At 38.9% G+C, this 16,536-nt stretch overlaps 1 protein-coding gene across 1 annotated transcript; it reads left to right on the top strand.

Moving 5' to 3' along the window:
* Positions 1 to 13,875: 13,875 nt before the first annotated feature.
* Positions 13,876 to 15,755, top strand: LOC109213674. Its single transcript, XM_019377499.1, has 2 exons — positions 13,876 to 14,798; positions 15,056 to 15,755. Exons 1-2 carry the CDS (start codon positions 13,876 to 13,878, stop codon positions 15,753 to 15,755), a joined length of 1,623 nt encoding a protein of 540 aa, XP_019233044.1.
* The last annotated feature ends 781 nt before the right edge of the window (positions 15,756 to 16,536 follow it).

Here is a 16,536-nt window from a genome sequence, read left to right as displayed (position 1 = left end):
TATTTTTTAGTATGATATTTGAAAAATACCAAAAATAGTTTNATAAATCAATTATGTTGCTCATTGTTCTTTGCTCCTAAAATTCTTCGTGTTTCCAAGCAAAGAGGGGCAGCTGTAAGCACGTAATTTTTGACCCGCGCAACTTTTGAAAATTAGTATTTTAAAATATTTTATTATTATTATTATTATTATTTTTCTTTTTTCGTAGGATTTTAGTCTAATTTTACTTTTAATTTTAATTTGGAACATAAATTTGAAAACACAAAAATTGTTTCATGTTTTATCTTATTTCTATTTAGTTTAGGTTATTAGTATTTTTATAAGGATATTATTTTAATTTTTACTGTGATTTTAACCTATTTTATTTACTTTTAGTGTAATATTGAAAATGTCAAAGTATTTCCACCTTAATCTAATTCGAAGTCATTTGATATTTTATGTTTTGAATATTTAATTAGTGTTGATTAATTCCAAAGAATTAAGAAGGTTTTGTTTTATTTTCCTTGCCCAATTTGGACTAGAAGAGGCCCAATTATGGGCAAGAAGAAGCCCAAATTGGGGCAGCCCACTCCCTTTCCCCCTACCCAGCCTGTGACCCGTCCAAAACGGATCGGCCCTCCCCATCTCCCTCACTCAATCTCAGCCATTTATTCTTACTTGATCCAACAGCCACAATCCCTTCCCCAGCCCATATATAAAGTTAATATCACCCAAACCCTAACCCTAATCTAATTCCCCTCCCACAGCCGCACCACCCACTCCCTCACACCCTTCTACCACCTTAACCCAACCCAAACCGCACCATAAACGAACCCTCCATGGTCCCCTCCTCTCATATTCCTTCCACGTCAGTCGAATCCATAACAAACTCTAAAAAATCGAGTCTGCCTCTCCCTCTTGCGCATCATCTCACCCGAATTTCATTTGAAGACTAGATTAGGATAAATAGGGGGCGTAGGATTGAGTCTCACTCAAGCCACTCCCTCCACTTGTCCTTTACTGGTCGAAAAATCGAATTTGGAGGTGTTTGGAGGATTTTTCGGGTTTTCTTGGAAGATAAGTATAGAAGTTTCGAGATGGAGTATATATTTGGGGGTCTTGGGATTTTTCTGACGGGGAATAGTCATTGAGAGAGAATAATTGGAGAGGATTTCTTTTGGGAAATTTCAGAGAGGTATTTACAGAAAAAAAGAGAGAGAACTAGGGTTTAATGAAAAAAAATCATTTATCTCTTGAGTCTCTTCTCTGATTTTTGCTTCTTGACTTCAAGAAAAACCATACAAAAAAAAAACTTATGTTTTAGTTAGTAAGATTAGAATTTTGAAAAAATATATAAAATATTCCAGCTTTTCTTTTGGTTTTCTAATATAAAAAATGGAGATCATCTGAGGCCGGAAACTGAGTCAAGGTCGTCTGAGTTGTACATGGCTTGCTAATTGAGGTCCATTTGTGGTTCCGTTCATGCCGAGCAGATTTCAGTTCGGATTTTCGTTCGAGTTCTAGTTGCAGTTATTGCTCGATCTTTTTGTCGCACTTCCTTGTATTCGACTTCCAGAATTAATCAAAACTTTTCGCATATCAGGTTCATCTCTCTCCCCTACTATGTTTCTTTGTTGTTGATCTTAATATGACGAGAGCTATAATTTAACTGGTTTGGGGCTATTTGAAAATTGGATGTAAGGAATTGACTCGAGTATGTTTCTTTGCTATTCATGAAATCGTTTCAGTGTTCCAGGGAGTTATTTCAGATCTGAATGCCTAGTTTCTAGCGTGTTCGACTTGAATTGGTTAATCGTATGTTTATTAAGCGAAACATGAATAAGTGGCTTATTTGCTTGTGATTATATTGGGTGTATATTTGTTGGCCTGAAGTTACTGAATTCCTCCATGACATTATCTATTTAATGATAACCCAGTTAAGTTTCTTAATGTTCTAAAACATGTCTTCTACTTGTCACAAACAATTTGATTGATCTCCTAGGGTAATAAAGTGGTGATTATGTTTCAATGCTAAGCTGATGTTCATGTCTAGGCAATTTAAATGATCACGGAATCTAAGTTTTAATTGATCGTTCCATGAATCTTAGGAGTGGTCTGGTTGAATTTTCTGTTCATATTTGACTATGTTTAGTTATCTGTTCGCATATAGAGTGTCATTCAAACTCAGATACGGTCGGTATTTGATATGAAAGTCTGAAGTTTTGTTGGAACCAGTGGCTGTTCATTGAGTTGGATTCTGTCTATGTTTGTGATCTTTAAGTGCTCGGGGCAGGGGAGGCCAACCTAACTGTGGATTTTCATCGGGATACTCGGGCATGGTTAGAGTGAATGCGACTTTCTTATTCTTTGATTTTCTTTACTCTTCGTGCTAAGTGGAATCTGAACATGAAATTGGTCTGTTTCGAGTCTATTGCGGGTGTGTTCCAAATGTGCTAAGTTGTCACTATTAGAGCTTTGGTTCTTTAAGAGTAGGAAACCCAATCAGTGCTTAAAAAGTTTGCTGTAATATGGTTCAATTTGTCTGTCTTATGACCATGTTGCAAGTTGACTACAGGTTTTAATGCATTAGTCCATTTTGTTAAACTATGGTTGCATGCCTTTGTAAGTCTAACATAAGGATACATGGCATTGAATGAATTCTGTGAGTAAAACGTGATAGGATTAATTTTGTGGATAAAATGGAACAAGGAAAGGATATCTGTGATAATGATTCTCGTATAAGGTGCATACATGTGAGATTTCTAGGAAGGTAAAATCAGAAAATGAAAGACACGTTAGAATGGGTGATAGTTGGCTAAACGTTAAGTGGCTCTCCTCATATTTTGATCTACCCCTTCTTAATCCTTTTTTTTCTTTTATTCTTTTATTCTGCTTAGTCAATTGTTATATCTTTCTTTTCTTTTCATGTGTTTCCTGTGGTGACTATTATCTTTATGCGAGGAGATGATTTGAATGAATTATTGTGAATAATTTCGAGGCGTGGGGCGGAGGAAGGCCGAAGATCATTAGCAATTAATTTGTTCCTTGCTTTAGGTGTCGGGCTCGGCCTAATAAATATAAAAAGTTAAAAAAAAAAACATGAGCATGAATTGAATTGTTCTTTCATTTAGTTCTTTTAGTTAGTCTTTTTATTTTCGTTACTGATGATATTACTCGTTAGGAGCATGTTTAGGCCAACCACACTCGGGTAGGCAAGCTTTAGGATTTTCCTTTTCTCTTCTTTTATATGAGGTGAGAGGTCGCCCCTTTAGTTGAATTTATCCGGGGAATGCCCTGCGAGATTTGTATATATTTTTATCCGGGGTATGCCCCGAGGTATTTGTATTTGGAGGCTAAAAGTATAACTCTTAGTATTTTATTTTTATTTTTCTTTCATTAGGTGGGGGCGACCTCGAGCCTCTTGTGTGTCTATTTTTCTTTTTTGTGTTTATTTTTACCTCAATTTGAATATTTTAAAAGCCAACTAGATCGAGTACGCAATTGTTCTAGTTACGGGACTCGGGGAATGCCTAACACCTTCTCCCCGAGTCAAACGAACCTCCTTATCTGGAATCTCTGGTGCAAACTAGTTTTTGGAATCCAAACGTGTTTTGAAAGAAAAATTATTTTAAATGGTGACCTGGCACACCGAAATCAAATGTCAGGTGGCGACTCTGAAATATCTTTTGAAACACAATATTTTTGTTACTTTCAAAATTGAAAACCCTTTTGAACTTTACAAATCACTTTATTTATTTTAAAGAGGGTTAATAAAGTGAAAAAAAGGGTGTGACAGCTTTGGCGACTCCACTGGGGAGTTGCAGGTTCGATCTCGTACTTGATCTTGTTGGCTTTTTAGAATATTTGGTTGAGGTTTTTTTTATGTTTTTTTTATTTTGTTTATTTGCTTTATTGGATTTTTATTTTTTTTATGTGGTTTTATTTGCTAGTTGTTTATGTGTTTACAGTTTTTTCTTTATGTGGTACTGCTTTATAACTTTCATCATTTGCATAACCTCGAGTCAATTCTTTCTGCAACAAGTCTCGGAGTACGCGTCGCGTACACGAACTCTTTGTTGAGTCACCCTTATTTTAGGAGGGGGCCGTCGGACGTATGGAGTGAGTGAAAAGCTTGAGCAGCCACCATCGACCATACGCTCCCCCGAATTGCCTTGTTAGTGAACCCCAAACTTAGGTCAGCCTTTAGGTCATTCTTATTTGCATCATGTCATTTAGACCTAGTATGGCTCGGTCCCAAGCACCGTGTCCTTTTGTAGGAGGCCTATCCAAATTATATCAAAACGGGCCATAGCCCAAAAAGACATTTAATCATCCCTATGTACTACATGCTGCATTCTTTCAGGGTAAAGGGGTCATTTGGCGGACAAATGATGGATGAGGGTAAATGAGAAAGAAAAGAGGGTGAAGTATAAAGATGAAGAAAGTAGGGCCCAGCTATATTTTCTTTCATAACTTTTTCTAGAATAGACCAAAAAAAAATTAATGAAAATGAAAAATCCAAAAAGATTTTGCACTTTGCCATCATTTTCAAAAAAAAAAAAAAGAAAGAGAAAAAGACAATCCAAAAAGATTCTTATTTTTAGTTTATATTTCACCACTTCTCCAGAACTACGCTTGGTCTGATTCATGAGGGACATGATACGTAGGCAACCTACATCGGGTTCGATCGAATTATTTTTTTTAAAATTTAAAAAAAGAAAAGAAGAGAGATGGAATTGTGGGGTGCGAGAAATGAAAAAAAAAAGAAAAAGAAAAAGAAAAGAGAAAAAGAAGAGAGTGATAAGACAAAAGAAAAGAGTGGGAAGAAAATGATGTAGGATAAGAGGTGCTAGAAAAGAAAGTGAAGAGAATATTGAAAATGAGCAAATTGGGATGATGCCATATAACCCTGCAACCCTCAAAGCCATTTTAGAACCGCTAATTGTTGCTAGGTACATTGCTTGTAACGTGATATTATTATCTGATAAATGCCCTAACGCTAACACGGTGGCTTTGTGTTGTTTTTCTCTGTTATCTTTATTCTAATTTTAGGAAGGTGGTTAGTTTGTTGGCATCCTGGCAAGTCATCCATCCAACACCGGGCCAAAGCGCTAGACAGTCATGACCAGCAAAGAAACAGACACAGGGGCTGTAGACCCACCAAGGGAGATTGTAGAATCAGAATCGGAACTGAAAGAGGAGGTCCGAAGGTTGAAACATCAGATGGAGGAAATGTATCAGGCCTGGATTAAGGGACATCCTCCACCTTCATTCCCTACTAACTATACAGAAAACCCTGCCTCCATTCCACCACTGTCCCAAGCCCAGATGCCCAGTACCGTTGATCTTTCCCCTCAACACACACTAGGCTTCACCCCTTACCACTCCTACCCCGGCACTTCATCCCAAATTTTCCATGCTCCACCAGCCAAAACAACCTCACACCCTGCTCCGACATCTGCTCCTATTTTTGTACCCCCTCCATAAGCTACCCTCCACCGATCCTCTAGTGAGCCCGCATTCCAAGCTCCAGATACCCAATACTATGCCCCGGAACCCACCTTCAAAGTCACTGATCCTTACTCCTACACTCCTCACTTTGAGCCTCATGTTGAAACTGAGAAACCACCCAAGAACGCGGAGCAAGAGGAGATATTTAGGAAAGTAAAGAGTTTGGAGAAATCGTTGAGAAATATGCAAGGGTTAGGAAGCCAGGTGAGTGTGGCTTATAAGGATTTGTGTTTGTTCCCAGATGTCCAACTGCCTGCCGGGTTCAAGATGCCCAAGTTTGACTTGTATGACGGACATGGGGATCCTGTAGCTCATCTGAGAGGTTATTGTAGTAAAATGAGAGGCGCCAGTGTTGATACCAAATTTTTCCCTACATATTTTTATACTCAGAATATTTTCAAAATAGCATGTACGTGCATATATAAGCATGCCCAAGAATTTTGATATTTTTTCCAATTTTTAAAGCTTTTTAAAATCATTTTATTATTTGTTTTAGCAGTACAAAATCCAATAATTATTCCCAAAACTATCATTTTGGTGAGTAATTTTTTTCCATCCTCATATTTACACCACAATATAATTAAGGTGATTTTTTCATATTTTTATTAATTTATTTGATATTTTTTAAGCTAAATTGCATAAAATTACAATTATAGCCTATATTACGATTAATAGTGTTTTACAATTATAAAATTGTTCCCAGTATTTTTAGATTAACGTTTATATATTATTAATTAATTCAGTGCTTTCAATTTGCTTTTAAAATCATTTTAACTATTTTAATTAAATTAAAAAGAGAGAAATTGGCTATTTAATATATAGCCCATTACCATTTCAATTTTAGCCAAAATCAAACCCCCAATTTCCCAGCCCTATTTTTTTTATTCAAACCTGACCCAATTCCTAAATTACCCGCCCCTGACCCACTCAAATAACCCGCCCAGGCGTTTTCTTTTAATCCCAGCCGTTGATCTAACAGATCAACGGCTCACACGCATCCTTTCCTTTTTTAATCCACCAACACCCTCAACCCTAAATCATTTCCCCTTTACCCGCCGCCCTTGAATCCCTTTCCTCTCCAATCCTCTCTGCAACCCCGTTCAATCCCTAGCCGCCGCCACTCAAACTAACCCTAATCCCCTTCGATTCCCACCGAAATCCATGGCTTCTCAGGCCATGGAAACCTCACGCTCACCTCCTACTGCTCCTGTGAGCCTGATGCTCGAAGGATCGAGGACAGACTTTGAGGGCCTTCACTCAGATCTTCGCCGACTCGAGGTTTCCGGCCATTTCTGGCCATTTCCGGCCTTGCTCCGGCATATTCTAGTCTCCTGAGTCTGGTTCTGACTTTATCCGACTTGGATCGGATCTTTTTCATGCCTTTCTCACTCTAGGGTTCTTTCGAAACCCTAACTATTCGAGGTTTTTCTCCGATTCCTTTTAGATCTGTTATGCATCTATGCTATGCGTGAATTTTTTAACGATTTCCCTAAGTTTTCCTAAGTTTCTGGAAAGTATTCAAGTGTTTTTATGATTTTTGCTTTCTTTATTATTTGTATTGTTTCTCCTATTGTGTTCCTGTATCATGTTCTCACTCGCTTTCCACTATGTTCTTATACTTGCTCTATTATGTTCTTAGGTGTTCTTCTACTGAGTTTCATACTCCGTGATTGAATGTTCTTTTGCTGTGTTTTCTATACTCTGTCCTGGCATATTCTCCTACTGTGTTTTCTACGCTATGATTCCCGTTTTTTTTACCATGCTCTGCTATCTTCATCCTCTATAAGCATGTAATTCTTCTACTGTTTCTTCTACTGGTTCTTCTACTGTGTCTTCTACTGTCAGTTGTTCCCTCACTACGCTTCGAAACTAGTTTCCTCACTCTGTTTGCTTTGATCTTTCTACTTGTTTGCGTGCTTTCTTATGAGCTTCTAAAAGAAGCCACTAAGCTTGTTTTTGACTACTTGCCTCTCCATCCCCGCATTCGATTCTTTCTACTAATTTTATAAGGTCATGGCAAAATTCTTCGTGTTTAGGCATGTCTGTGTGCTTTTATATGGGTGTTGAATCTTTCTTTAAAAGGATTTCAACTAGTAATTGAATCAGAATCTTTTTTGGGGGCTTTAATTGATTGTACTAATTTTCCTTGAGTAAAACCTTTTTCTTCACACCAAATATTTGGACTTGTGATTTCATGGCTGTCAATTGATTCTCTTTCCTTAATTATACAACGGTGTACTTTCAGAAAACCTTGTCCTTAAAATAACCTTTTATGTATTTACCCTCAATTGCATGCTTTGCACAAAGAGTTTGATCAATTTCTTTCCTTAGTTGGTTTTATACCCGTTTGAATTTGAATCCCTTAACTAAAGGGAGTCTTATGCGACTGATTGAAAATCAAACTTCAATTATTTTCTTACCTTATTTCTCATGACTTTCACACTATAAATACCCGGCCTTTTCTTTTCACAACACACTGAATACACTTCAGACTTCACGCTTATAATTCTCACAACCTTTTCTAAATTTTCTTGTCTGCACTTTGGCTTTCACAAGATCGCCGCTTTCTTTGGTTATCTTTTTAAAAACTGGTATGTTTTGATTCAATTCCCAACATCATCCCAATGTGTTTATTTACAGTCTTTTCGCCTATGTCTACCTTCTACAGAATTTGACATTGAAATGCTTATGTGCTACTGTTTGCTTTACTTTCTTGTAAACACTAGTTCCCCATCCCATTTACCCCCATATGTTTGTAAGTGGGGACTCAGGGCATGGCAACAAGAATTGTTGCTCATGAACTGAGTTCTACCCTCCCCTAAGTAGGCTAAAGGGTGTGCCAGTATGTCCCATTGCTGGGTATGCCCTTGCCTGCTCCTTTCTTGAGTCCTGCTTGTTATGAATCCCCATATCCCCACTCCCCCATGTATGCTGAGTTAAGGTATAGCCTGGCAGCATCCCTATTGCTGTCCAAGGCTGAACCTGACCTTCAATAGGTCTTAACTCCCCAAGTTCAACTGACAAGCTGGTCAAGGGTGTGCCAGCACCCCAAATTGCTTGGCATGACCACCAGCTTGCCATTTCCCCTCTACTGCACTTGCACTTACTCCTAGTCTCTAAGTTCTGCCCCCCTCCTATGAGCCTTGCTTTGGGACCTCGAGTTCCCTCTGAACTTGGACATTTGAGGGTTGGCCCTTCCACACTGCACTATGTTCTTAACTCTGCAATGATATTTGGGGTGTAAGCATTGCCTGGAATTCTTGAAGTTCCTTGGAACTTTGACACATCCCAAATAAGAGAAAGGCTTTGAAAATCCGATCCTGGAAGTTGGTTTATCTCATATTATTAGACTTTGAGTCTGGATTAGGCTGATTAGATGTAGATGTAATCACTGATGTAATTTTTTTATTTCCTTCTGATACCCTTGGTCTGTAATAAGCTTTGTAAATAACTTTGTAATAACTACTTGGGTATAGTGAAAGGGGATGGGACTGTATGCATGCCAAAGGGGTAGAAATCATGTCTATAGGATATTCACCCTTTAAATTCTGCATTTTCACATAGAAATCATGTCTATAGGATATTTACCCTTTAAAATTCTGCATCTCACATAGAAATCATGTTCATAGGATCATTACTTTCAAACTCTGCATTTTCACGTAGATACCATGTCTATAGGATATTTACTCTTTAAAATTCTGCATCTCGCCTAGAAACCATGTTCATAGGGTTATCACTTTCAAAGCCTGCATTTTTTCACATAGATACCATGCCCATAGGTTTTCTGCACTTTGTAATAATACCATGGCAATAAATCGATAATGAAGCTCTGCATATTGTATAGATGATATGCCTATAGGACTTCCTGCACTTTGCATATACATTGTTCATTAGGCAAGCCTGCTTANACTATCATTTTGGTGAGTAATTTTTTTCCATCCTCATATTTACACCACAATATAATTAAGGTGATTTTTGCATATTTTTATAAATTTATTTGATATTTTTAAGCTAAATTGCATAAAATTACAATTATAGCCTATATTACGATTAATAGCGTTTTACAACTATAAAATTGTTCCCAGTATTTTTAGATTAACGTTTATATATTATTAATTAATTCAGTTCTTTCAATTTGCTTTCAAACTCATTTTAACTATTTTAATTAAATTTAAAAAGGGAGAATTGGCTATTTAATATATAGCCCATTACCATTTCAATTTTAGCCAAAATCAAACCCCCAATTTCCCAGCCCTATTTTTGATTCAAACCTGACCCAATTCCTAAATTACCTGCCCCCGACCCACTCAAATAACGCGCCCAGTCCTTTTCTTTTATTCCCAGCCGTTGATCTAACAGATCAACGGCTCACACGCATCCTTTCCTTTTTTAATCCACCAACACCCTCAACCCTAAATCATTTCCCCTTTACCCGCCGCCCTTGAATCCCTTTCCTCTCCAACACCCGCCATTTCTGGCCATTTTCGGCCTTGCTCCGGCATATTCTAGTCTCCTGAGTCTGGTTCTGACTTTATCCGACTTAGATCGGATCTTTTTAAAGCCTTTCTCACTCTAGTGTTCTTTCGAAACCCTAACTATTCGAGGTTTTTCTCCGATTCCTTTTCTGTTATGTATCTATGCTATGCGTGAATTTTTTTACGATTTCCCTAAGTTTTCCTTTGAAAATTGCTTTCAAAACCCTTCTTTTCCGATTTAGGGTTTCTGGAAAGTATTCAAGTGTTTTTATGATTTTTGCTTTCTTTATTATTTGTATTTTTTCTCTTATTGTGTTCCTGTATCATGTTCTCACTCGCTTTCCACTAAGTTCTTATACTTGCTCTATTATGTTCTTAGGTGTTCTTCTACTGAGTTTCATACTCCATGATTGAATGTTCTATTGCTGTGTTTTCTATACTCTGTCCTGGCATATTCTCCTATTGTGTTTTCTACGCTATGATTCCCGTTTTTTTACCATGCTCTGCTATCTCCATCCTCTATAAGCATGTATTTCTTCTACTGTTTCTTCTACTGGTTCTTCTACTGTTTCTTCTACTGTCAGTTGTTCCCTCACTACGCTTCGACACTAGTTTCCTCACTCCGTTTGCTTTGATCTTTCTACTTGTTTGCGTGCTTTCTTACGAGCTTCTAAAAGAAGCCACTAAGCCTGTTTTGACTACTTGCCTCTCCATCTCCGCATTCGATTCTTTCTACTGATTTTACAAGGTCATGGCAAAATTCTTCGTGTTAGGCATGTTTGTGTGCTTTTATATGTATGTTGAATCTTTCTTTAAAAGGATTTCAACTAGTAATTGAATCAGAATCTTTTTGGGGGCTTTAATTGATTGTATTAATTTTCCTTGAGTAAAACCTTTTTCTTCACACCAAATATTTGGACTTGTGATTTCGTGGCTGTCAATTGATTCTCTTTCCTTAATTATACAACCGTGTACTTTCAGAAAACCTTGTCCTTAAAATAACCTTTTATGTATTTACCCTCAATTGCATGCTTTGCACAAAGAGTTTGATCAATTTCTTTCCTTAGTTGGTTTTATACCCGTTTGAATTTGAATCCCTTAACTAAAGGGAGTCTTATGCGACTGATTGAAAATCAAACTTCAATTAATTTCTTACCTTATTTCTCATGACTTTCACACTATAAATACCCGGCCTTTTCTTTTCACAACACACGGAATACACTTCAGACTTCACGCTTATAATTCTCACAACCTTTTCTAAATTTTCTTGTCTGCACTTTGGCTTTCACAAGATCGCCGCTTTCTTTGGTTATCTTTTTAAAAACTGGTATGTTTTGATTCAATTCCCAACATCATCCCAATGTGTTTATTTACAGTCTTTTCGCCTATGTCTACCTTCTACAGAATTTGACATTGAAATGCTTATGTGCTACTGTTTGCTTTACTTTCTTGTAAACACTAGTTCCCCATCCCATTTACCCCCATATGTTTGTCAGTGGGGACTCAGGGCATGGCAACAAGAATTGTTGCTCATGAACTGAGTTCTAACCCCCCTAAGTAGGCTAAAGGGTGTGCCAGTATGTCCCATTGTTGGGTATGCCCTTGCCTGCTCCTTTCTTGAGTCCTGCTTGTTATGAATCCCCATATCCCCACTCCCCCATGTATGCTGAGTTAATGTATAGCGTGGCAGCATCCCTATTGCTGTCCAAGGCTGAACCTGACCTTCAATAGGTCTTAACTCCCCAAGTTCAACTGACAAGCTGGTCAGGGGTGTGCCAGCACCCCAAAAATGCTTGGCATGACCACCAGCTTGCCATTTCCCCTCTACTGCACTTGCACTTACTCCTAGTCTCTAAGTTCTGCCCCCCTCCTATGAGCCTTGCTTTGGGACCTCGAGTTCCCTCTGAACTTGGACATTTGAGGGTTGGCCTTTCCACACTGCACTATGTTCTTAACTCTGCAATGATATTTGGGGTGTAAGAATTGCCTGGAATTCTTGAAGTTCCTTGGAACTTTGACACATCCCAAATAAGAGAAAGGCTTTGAAAATCCGATCCTGGAAGTTGGTTTATCTCATATTATTAGACTTTGAGTCTGAATTAGGCTGATTAGATGTAGATGTAATCACTGATGTAATTTTTTTTATTTCCCTTCTGATTCGCTTGGTCTGTAATAAGCTTTGTAAATAACTTTGTAATAACTACTGGGGTATAGTGAAAGGGGATGGGACTGAATGCATGCCAAAGGGGTAGAAATCGTGTCTATAGGATATTTACTCTTTAAAATTCTGCATTTTTCACATAGAAATCATGTCTATACGATATTTACCCTTTAAAATTCTGCATCTCACATAGAAATCATGTTCATAGGATCATTACTTTCAAACTCTGCATTTTCACGTAGATACCATGTCTATAGGATTTTACTCTTTAAAATTCTTCATCTCGCCTAGAAACAATGTTCATAGGGTTATCACTTTCAAAGCCTGCATTTTTCACATAGATACCATGCCCATAGGTATTTCTGCACTTTGTAATAATACCATGGCAATAAATCGATAATGAAGCTCTGCATATTGTATAGATGATATGCCTATAGGACTTCCTGCACTTTGCATATACATTTGTCATTAGGCAAGCCTGCTTATAGGAGTTAAAATAACTCATTACATATAGATAACCTTCCTATAGGATCTCTGCGCAAAAATCTGTTACACCTAGAAAGCATGCCTATAGGGACTATCAACTTAATCAGAATCGCCACTCGTTCCTAAGTTTAAAATCAGTGGCAATTTGTTTAACACTCGTAGAGCTTATAACTAATGACTCTTTTGCAATCAGTTATTCCTCCGTCCCTGGATTAATAGATATCATGTCTATAGGCCCTGTTTTAGATAATTAATCAACTGTAAGTTTTCGACAACTACATCTAAGCACTACTAATCGGGACTCCCTATCTGGGAAATATGTGGTAAATCAATTCTTCCTACGCTAATTTTAATTAATGACCTAAACAGTATGTGTAAGACATGCTAAACAATTCGTTTCTTTAAGTGAGGAGGCCTACTTGAGCCTTTAATTGTTCTTATTTCCCCCCATTAACTGCTTTATGTGTTTTGTTTGTCGCCCTATAATTTTATCCTTTTAAAACCCCTGAAAAGCCAAGCTCCCTCCCTTTAGGATTAGTAGTCCTAAATGCCTCCGGGACTGATAGGTGAGACGGGTAATAGCATGCAGTAGGTAACGATACCATTCCGCGCTTAAATACCTTAACGGGGTGAGAAGGGTAGACATGGAAATGATGGTCACATGATAACACTATGCGTACGATTGATTACCGGTGTTGTGTGGATGACCCATGTGTTTTACAAACTTAGGACCCCCTTTTCTTTATGTGACTTTGTTTAATATCAATAAAATTTTGTCTTTTCAACTACCCAAACCCCTCTTTTATTTTACTGCATTATTCCTTTTCCCCTAAATTTTTCTTATTTGTTTATTCAATGTCTTGATTAATTTTTTGCATTTAGACCCTCCCTCAAACAAATTGTAGATGATCTAGACCTTGATTCCAACATGCTTGTTACGTATCTATTTGTAACCCTTATGTGTGAAGTTATTTGTATACTTATTTGCATTAAAGTCACAACATAGCGTGGCCGGGAACCACACTAGTGGATCTTGAGGGGTGCCTAACACCTTCCCCTCGAGATAATTTCTAGCCCTTACCCGAACTCTGGTTTTCAAATTCAAACTCTTAGTGTCCTAATGCACTTAATCATTAGGTGGCGACTCTTCAATTCCAAAAGCCCAATTCCCACACGGGAATAGAGTTGTCTTCTCAAATGTCGTAAACTCGATTTTGCGAGAAAAAGGGGGCGTCGATAACCGGGACAAAAGACGAATTACTGATGGCGTACTTCAGCCAGAGTCTGAGTGGGGCAGCTTTAGAATGGTACACCCGCCAGGACGCCAGCAGGTGGTACACATGGAATGATATGGCTCAGGCTTTTGCCCGGCACTTTCAGTACAATATAGACATTATCCTAGATCGCCTATCTCTAACCAAGGTGGAAAAGAGGCCCGGTGAAAGCTTTAGAGAATATGGGTTCCGATGGAGTGAGGAAGCTACACGGGTCAATCCTCCGATGGGAGAAGACGAGATGGTTGAATACTTTCTTCAAGCCCTGGATCCTACTTACTTCGGCCATTTGATCTCAGCCATTGGTAAGCCTTTCAATGATGTAGTAAAGATAGGAGAAATGGTGGAAGAGGGACTCAAGTCGAGCAAGATCATGAGCTACTCCGCTATAAAAGCAACCACACAGTCAATCCAGAGTGGTACCGGAAGTTTGCTAGGCAAGAAGAAGAAGGACGATGTCGCTATGGTTGTTTCTGGACCATGGCATGGCCAGAGGGGTTCACCTCATCAGTACACCCATCCTCGACCCCAACCTCAAGCCTACACCCAAGCTCCATATAATCCACCCCAACATTACTCTTCCCCGCAAGACCCCCAATACTCAGCCAGACCACCCCAATACCATGTTCACCATGCACAGTCATATGCTCAACCCCCTCCTTACCTGCAATGGTGTGCTCCAGCTCCACAAAATATTTATCCACCTCCACAACCCTACCAAAACCCTACTGGTCCAAATTTTCGACCAAGGCTGGAGTATAGAATAGAAAGGCAGCAACGGAAACAAACTTTCACCCTGCTTGGAGAGTCCTATGCCAGTTTATTTCAAAGGTTGAGGCAGTTGGGTATCTTGAGGCTGATTGAGTCAAAGATACCAAATCCCCCTCTAAAGAACCTTGATTATTCCCTCAGGTGCGCCTATTGTTCTGATACTCCAAGGCATGACATAGAGAAGTGTTGGCATTTGAAAAGGGCAATCCAGGAGCTCATTGATACAAACCAAATTGTAGTCCAAAGCCCAGACACGCCGAACATCAACCAAAACCCTTTGCCAGCCCATGCACAGACGCATATGATTGAAATAGTTCATAAGGATGGGGAGCCCAGGAAGTCTTCCAAGTCTGTCGTGATGATTCGGGCCAGTGAAAGTAATTTGGTTAAAGCTCCAGACTCTACCAAGCAACGCCCTTGATATTTGAAAAGGGTGACAGAGAAGCTGAGCTCGCTCAATTTGAAGCCACCGGTGTTGGTTGTGAAAGGGCCTTCAAAGATATTGGGGCAAGTCAGGAAAATCCAAAAGTGGTAGTGCCAGGGGTCCCAAGTAAGCCTATCATAGTTGTGAAAGGGGCTCCTATTACCCCTATTATCATCAAAATAGTGACCCGGCTGCCAGTGGTTGATACCAAGGTTGTTCCGCGGAATTACAAACAAGTGATAGTGACATACAAAGGAAAAGAGATGGAGGATGAAGTCAATGAAAATAGAGGATTGACTCGTTCTAGGAGATGTTTTACCCCAGAAGAATTAAGGAAAGCCAAGCCGTTCAAGGATAGTCAAATACCAGTAAAGAAATTGGTCGCCGAAGAAAAGGCTGAAGAGTTCCTGAAAAAGATGAAAGTGCAAAACTATTCCATTGTCGAGCAGTTAAGGAAAACACCGGCTCAGATCTTTCTTTTGTCTTTGCTGATACATTCAGATGAACATCGCAGAGCCCTGATGAAGATTTTGAATGAGGCACATGTTCTTGATAAGATCACAGTGAATCACTTGGAAAAGATAGCTAACAAGATCTTCGAAGTAAACAGGATCACTTTCTCAGATGATGAACTTCCTATGGAGGGTATAGAACACAGAAAGAAAAGAATTTGACGATGAAGTGCAAAGATTCTATCGTTTCAAGGGTTCTGGTTGACAACGGCTCTAGTGCAAATATTTGCCCTCTATCTACTCTGCAAAAGTTGAAAACCGGCACTGAAAGAATCTACATGAATCGTGTATGTGTTCGAGGCTTTGATGGGGGAGGTAAAGATTCTGTTGGAGATATAATGCTCGAATTGTCGATATGGCCAGTTGAGTTCACCATGGAATTCCAAGTGTTAGATGTAGTTGTCTCCTACAATCTGTTGTTGGGTAGGCCCTAGATACATGCTGCTAAGGCAGTGCCATTATCTCTGCATCAAATGGTGAAGTTCGAATGGGACATGCAGGAAATAGTTGTGCACGGTGATGAGGATTTATCAGCTTGTAATGACACAATTGTTCCGTTTATTGAGGCTGAAGATGATAAGGGACCTTGGGTCTATCAAACTTTCGAAACAGTGTCTGTTGAGAAGATTCCTGAAGGAAAATGCATTCCAGGTCCTAAGTTATCCTCCGCGTCTGTCATGGTAGCAAATGAAATGTTGAAGAATGGTTTTGTCTCGGGTAAGGGTTTGGGCTCATCTCTGCAGGGTATTGTGCATCCAGTGCGCCCCAGTAGAAATCTTGGTACATTTGGTTTGGGATTCATGCCCACAGAGAAGGACGTGAAAAGGGTTAAAAATCTGAAATAGAAGGCATGGTCACTCCCTAAGCCTGTCCCACACATCTCTAAGTCTTTTGTCAGGCCAGGGGCAAAAAAACCTCCAATATCATCAGTGCCAAAACCTGT

Source organism: Nicotiana attenuata, unplaced genomic scaffold, assembly GCF_001879085.1.
Source record: "Nicotiana attenuata strain UT unplaced genomic scaffold, NIATTr2, whole genome shotgun sequence".
Lineage (NCBI taxonomy): Eukaryota > Viridiplantae > Streptophyta > Magnoliopsida > Solanales > Solanaceae > Nicotiana > Nicotiana attenuata.
This window is presented reverse-complemented; position numbering and strand designations above follow the sequence as displayed.